This window comes from Pongo pygmaeus, chromosome X (assembly GCF_028885625.2).
Source record: "Pongo pygmaeus isolate AG05252 chromosome X, NHGRI_mPonPyg2-v2.0_pri, whole genome shotgun sequence".
Taxonomy (NCBI): domain Eukaryota; kingdom Metazoa; phylum Chordata; class Mammalia; order Primates; family Hominidae; genus Pongo; species Pongo pygmaeus.
This window is the reverse complement of record NC_072396.2, coordinates 124,516,437-124,522,436: the sequence shown is the minus strand read 5'-3', so window position 1 is coordinate 124,522,436 and position 6,000 is coordinate 124,516,437. Positions and strand designations below refer to the sequence as shown.

At 50.8% G+C, this 6,000-nt stretch overlaps 1 protein-coding gene across 2 annotated transcripts in view; it reads left to right on the top strand.

The window, feature by feature from the left end:
- The first annotated feature begins 2,434 nt into the window (after window positions 1-2,434).
- TMEM255A (transmembrane protein 255A) overlaps window positions 2,435-6,000 on the top strand; it is a 52,122-nt gene continuing 48,556 nt past the window's right edge. The window contains exon 1 of one of the 2 annotated variants that reach the window (XM_054472216.2): window positions 2,435-2,727. In XM_054472216.2, the coding sequence (XP_054328191.1) occupies window positions 2,670-2,727 (58 nt within the window). In that variant the 5' untranslated portion in view covers window positions 2,435-2,669. The remainder of the gene's footprint in view (window positions 2,728-6,000) is intronic. The other variant, XM_054472215.2, reaches the window with a different exon arrangement.

Below are 6,000 nucleotides of genomic sequence, written 5' to 3'. Positions count from 1 at the left end.
ATTTTTAACTTGACTGAGTGCGTGCTGTGCTCCAAGTCCCATAAGGCACCCCAAGAGACAGCACAAAAGAAACATACCATATGCAGTTCTTTTAAATAGCCAGCTCCTCTAGTACTTTATAAAATAATGTTCAATTTCAAGCAGGATTCGGGAATACAGATGTTGAGAAAGCAAACCTCACTCCCATTAAAGGTACCTCACTAGTTTGTGTCTTTGGGATTATAAAGGTCAAATTACATGTGTCCTCTGCATCATTTGGTGGGTAGTGTGTTTCTCTCTGAATTGAAAAGGCCTCGATCTGTCCATCAAAACCAGCATGGTAACAAGTTTCTATTTAGCTTCTTTAGGGATCTCTTGCTGTGTGATTGCTATAGGGGAGCCAAGAATCTCTAAAGAAGGTGTTAAATAGTCTTTAGAGCCTGTATATAAACCTCTTTTCTTACAGGCTACTTTCACAGAAACAAAATATGTTAATTAGCAAGCACTCCCGACAAATCAGTGCTGGTTGCAGGAGTCCTCCACATTAAGTATGAGATATTTAGAATGAGAGGAGAAAGAGATAAGTAAACAGGACTCAAAGACAATCATTGCAGAAGTATAAATACAGGATTTCTCTCTGCCTTTGTGGAGCTTATAGAGACCCTGACACAAGCTAAGCAGGCTTAAGACACACACATCTACAATAGTAGGCATCTTGTCTCTATCTAGGACATATATCACAGATTTCTAAACCACATCTATAGTGTAGGGCTGCTAATAATACCTGACACAGCATTCAACGTGGCCCCTGGGGTGCCCAAGTTCTTTACAAAGGGCTTCCTTTTTAACCTTCAAGAAACATATTTTCTTCCTTCAGAAGATGGGAAAGGGCAAGGGCCTTCAGTCCCATTTCCTGGATAAGAAAAACAAAGCTTTACAGTAGATTAGCAAGGCAGATCTGGAAAGAGCCAAGTACTCTTCTTCATCCCATTGACTCTTAGAATAGTTTTATACTTTATTTGGTTTGGGTTTTTAGGGGGACATGGAGAAAGGATTGCAGCAACCATCAGAAGGAGGTGGTTGGAAGGAGACCTGGCAAGCAGAGCTTGGGAGCTCCTCAATGGGACAGAATGGGCACCTCCAAACAGGTATATTCTCTTAGCTATGTTAGGCTTCCAGGGCTGTTTCCAGAGGGAGGTGGAGTCCACTGCTACCCGCTTCCTCACCCTCCACCTCCCCTGGCCACCAGACAGATGTCTTGGGGGCACTCCAAGGAGGCCTCATCCTGTTCTGCAGTTGTTTTGAGAACATTCGAACCACCTTTTGGTCCAACCACAAGGTGCTTTCAAGCCCAAAATCCTAATGGGGTCCAAAAGGATAGGTTTGAGAAGTACTTGGCTGTCTTCCCAGATCAGTGACATTCCCACCTCATCCCCAGTTTCCCTTAGTAATCCACAGTGGATCTGTCAGCCATGACTTTACTTTCACTCTTTCCAAAGCTACTTGCATTTTCATCTTGCTGCATCTTTTGGAGCTAATGAATTCCTTAGGTTTTCCATTTGCTATAGAGAATAATAGTTCTTTTCAGGCGCCACAGCAAGAACACTCACCTTGGAGTCCAACAGATCTAGGTTCTAGCTCTCACTTCTGCCACTTACTAGCTGAGTGGGCACAGGACATTTTCTTCCCTTCTCTGAGATTCAGTTTCCTCCTCTGCATAATGGGGTTATTGATAACTCCTCTTCCTCCCTTGCATGGCTGCTATGATGATAAAATGAGATCCTTGATATAAAAGCACTTGAACAGTACAAACTGGGGTTCTGGTGCAGAGTCATACTTTAGCTGAATTTTCTAGCTAAAGATTGGGGGCTGTTGGTTCTAGAATTCTCAGATCTGGTGAATAAGGCTGTGCTCCCTCTCTCCGTCTCTGCATAATTTTATACACTCTGGTCACATCACTTCCCAGCCTTCATCGTTCTAGACTAAAGAGTCTGCGTTCGTTTAATCTATCTTCATATGTCAGCCACCACCCCCCCACCCCCCCTCCACACACACACACCCCATCCCTTTGATTATAGAGTGGCCCTTCTCTGGATCATCTCCAGCTCCATTATGTCATTCTGGAAGCACTAAGACCAGACCTGCTCAAGTGTGTGTGTGTGTGTGTGTGTGTGTGTGTGTGTGTGTGTGTGTTCCTCAGCTCTGAACCTCTGACTCTGACCCCCCCCCAGTTATAAATCCTAGAACAGGATAATTACCCAAGACCCTGTCCAACTACAGAGAAGGTTGGTTGGCTTCAGACTGAAGCCTCCCACTCTTTCTCTGCGCAGCCCTGGCCCCAAGGGGCTAAAACTGCTCCCTGTCTGGCTTGGAAGGCTGGGAGGTGGATAACTAGGATGGGGAGACTGAGGGGGAGGGAGGAGGGGGGGTCTTGCGCAAGCGCACGCAGCTGCACGGACCGTCAATGCTGCTGCCTCCCAGAGCAGAGGGAGGCAGAAGAGGAGGGAGGGAGAAGAGTGGAAGGGAGGGGGAGGCGGCACTTGGGCTGCAGCTCGCAACCAGAGGCAGTCTCTCTCAGCTCTCAGAGGGACCGAGAGAGGTAACCGCGGAGTAGGATGCTCTGCGGGGCGCCCAGAGCCGGGGGCGCTTGAAGCAGCTTCGGGGACTGGGGCAACCGGGCAGTTTTCACCATGCATCAGTCCCTGACTCAGCAGCGGTCCAGCGACATGTCCCTGCCCGATTCCATGGGTAAGTCTAGCGGCCCTTCCTTCGGGCGGCGGCAGCAGGGGTTGAGTGCGCTGGCCTCTGGACTGTGAACGCCCCGGCTGCCCCAAAAGCCAGAGAGCGGGAAACGGGGCATGGGTGGGGTGGTCTTCGCGCCCCAGCGTCTGGGTGGTGGACCAGAGTCCCAGGGGAGCGGCCTGGCTGCAGCGGGAGCGACGTGCGGAGATCGGAACGCCAAGCTTGCGTCGGAGTATCTCTGCCCTGGAGTGCGGGTGTGTGCCTGTTTGTGTGCGTGTGTCTACAGACTTGCAGTCGGTGGTAAATCCCAGCAATCTGAGGATCAAAACACTTTCCTGCAACCTGCGCCTTCGCTTTCCATTCGACACTCCCTCTTTGCAAAGTCCTGGTCACTTCTAGGAGCTCACGACTAACGACAATTAGAAGAAGCAGGGTCCTCGCCCCCTCCCAACTCTCTTGAAGCTGCCCTGAAATTTAGAGATGCAGTTGGGAGGGGGCCTGACTTGCACCTCGCTGATTGGCGGGGGGGGGCGGGTTGCGCAACTCTGGGGGATGGGCGGGGGTGAGAAGAAAGGGGAGGATGAGAGGAGGGGAATTCCTGAGGAATCACTCAAGACAGCCCAGCCCTGCCCTCTGCAGCGGCGGGATCAACATTCTTTGAATTTGATTGTTACTCTGCTCCAAATGCACGGAATGTGCATGAGTGTGAAAAGGGAGCAAGGGGCAGGAGTGAGAGCGCGAGAAAGAAACATCCAGCGCGAGCCCGCGCATCTTCTGAAGTCGCGCTTTTCCTCGCAGGGCGGAATGGAGGGGGAGGGGCACCCTTCGACTCATTTCCTTATAGAAACTAGGGGACAGCTACCTTCGGGCACCAACTTGACTGCCCCTCGAAGCTGCTTTTTGGTAGTTACAAACAAAAAACAAACCCAGTCCCCCTCAGCTGTTAGGCACCTTCCCAAGCCCTATGATTTCACTGGGCGGAGAAATTAATTTGGAGCCCTGGAGAGCGGGAGGGGATTGTAAAATCATGATCCCACCTAATCTTTTAAAATTCGCCTCGGATACACTTCAATCAAATCGAATTCTCTCTTTCCAACATACTTTACATTCTGCAAAATCCCTCTGTCCCGCAGTTCCTGCCATCAGTCTGCTCAGGTCTTCTCCGATGAATTTGCGGGAACATCTCGAGTGGAGGGGGCAGGGAGAAGATCGAACCCCCTATATAATCTCCCTACTGCCCGCAGAAGACTCAGTGTCAACAAAACTCGTTCACCGGAGGGGCCCCAGAAAGTGTTATCTCCTGGATGGTGGAAAGATCCGTATCCTCAATGGTTTTGCATATTCAGTATAAGAATTTACTTTTTCATTTTTAAGGGCGTAGTTATTTACAACGGGGTACAAATGAGGCCAAGGACTTGGCCCGAATCCAGAGCCCAGCAGTACCAGACTCCCCCTTACTCCCAGCTTGCGCGCGCGCACTCTTTCTCCAACACACACACCACGCGCACACACATACAGAGGGAGAGGGAGAGAGAGAGAGCGCGAGAGAGCTAGAGAGAGCCACAGCGCGAGCGAGAGAGAGAGAGACAGAGAGGTGGGAATGCACTCCTTACCTTGGCCAGCTGTGGCGCCAACAACGCAGCCCTGGCTCCCCGACGCCAAGCTGTTGCGCTTCGCGAGGGAGGGCTGAGTGGAAGAGTGCTAGGGTTCCGCAGCGTCCATTCCCGCTGCGGACGACAACCACCTAACCACCTGCAAATCAAGCCACAACGCCCCGGGCCCGTCTGCCTTCGGGGAGTGGGCTGGTTGGTGGTCCAGGGCTTAAAGAGTTGCTACTTGGCGCACTGCTCTGAGGGTTGGGGAACAAGATGAAGAGCTTTCTTTCTTGGGCTCCCAGGGGCCCTCAGCGATCTTGTGTTTCTCGAAAGGTCTGCGCAACAAACAGCTGAGTGGGCTTCGCCCAGCCCAGTCTCCACACTGCGGGAAAGGAATCATAAATCCCAGATAGAAGCGGAGCCGGCGCCACGCATTCCACTTTTTAAAGTCCGCAGACCGACGGCACTAGCAAATTCCTGAGTCGCGTGGTAACGCTGGGTTTCCACAGTTTGGACAGGGGAGTCTCCCCGGAGTTCCCTGGCCCTGGTCCCGCACAGTCCGGGCCTGAATCAGTGTCTAGGCTACTTAGGAGCTACTCCCACTTAGCTCTGGCAACACCACCTTCCCTTGCGTGGGGGGAAGAGGACAGTGCGTAGGTAGGTTAGTGTTTCAGCCTCCAAGGGCAGCATTTCTGAGGGGATTCCCTTTATTGTCAAGACACAACCGCAACCAAAACAATAAAATTTAAAACACACAGACACACTGCACCAAGGTGCCTGCACTCTACGCTTGCTGGCTGCCTGGGAATAGAGCAGTTCGTCCAAGGCTCAGAGTGGAGCAGGCGCTTGGCAATTAAGAAGATGGTAATTTGACTCCAGCGTCCCCCCATCCTCTCCCAGCAACCCCCTTCTCCCTTTTGGCAACACTGCCCCCAGGCGCAAAGGCACCTCTACTACAGTAGGGCATTCCTTCCTCCCAAATAACACATTTGTAATTCTCCGGCGGCTTCGGATGTTCTCCATTCAGAGAACTGTCTAAAGTGGGGAGGGATGGAATTCAGCGCCTTCAAGGAAATGTTTGGGAGATTGGCAGGGTCTTGAGGCCCTTGTGTGGGCAGCCACCTGTTTCTAGGGATACTCAAGGCTGGGATATCCAGGGACCCACCCTGTGTGGCAAAGCTGACTCAGGTAAGCAAATCCTAATCGGTTCAAAAGATCAACCCAGAGAACTAGCCAGGCATCAACAACACCGTGTACAGGACAGGATACTGGGTTCCCAACTTTACTGTGCCCAATAAAGATTATACACCTTATCTACTCTCTTGGGAGAGGATAATCAAGAACGTGTGCAAGGTAAAACAAAGTAACAGAGACAGCATCCTACCTTCTAGCAACTCACATCTTGGTTCCCTCAGATACATAATCCTGGGACTGGCAGATATCATATGGGTTGTGGACCAGACCCACGGTTACAATTGTAATGGTACCAGTTACAATTAATATACTTATTGAGTAAGGTACCTGGGAATTTAGGGACATGAATAAGTGATTAATTTTGATCAAGAAAAACTTCTTGGAGGAGGGGAATTTTGAGCATGTTTCGAAGGAAGGCAGGCACCCAGATTCAAAGTCCGCAATGCAGATGGGGGCTCTGACCAGGGGGAAAACCCGGATGAGAGAAAAT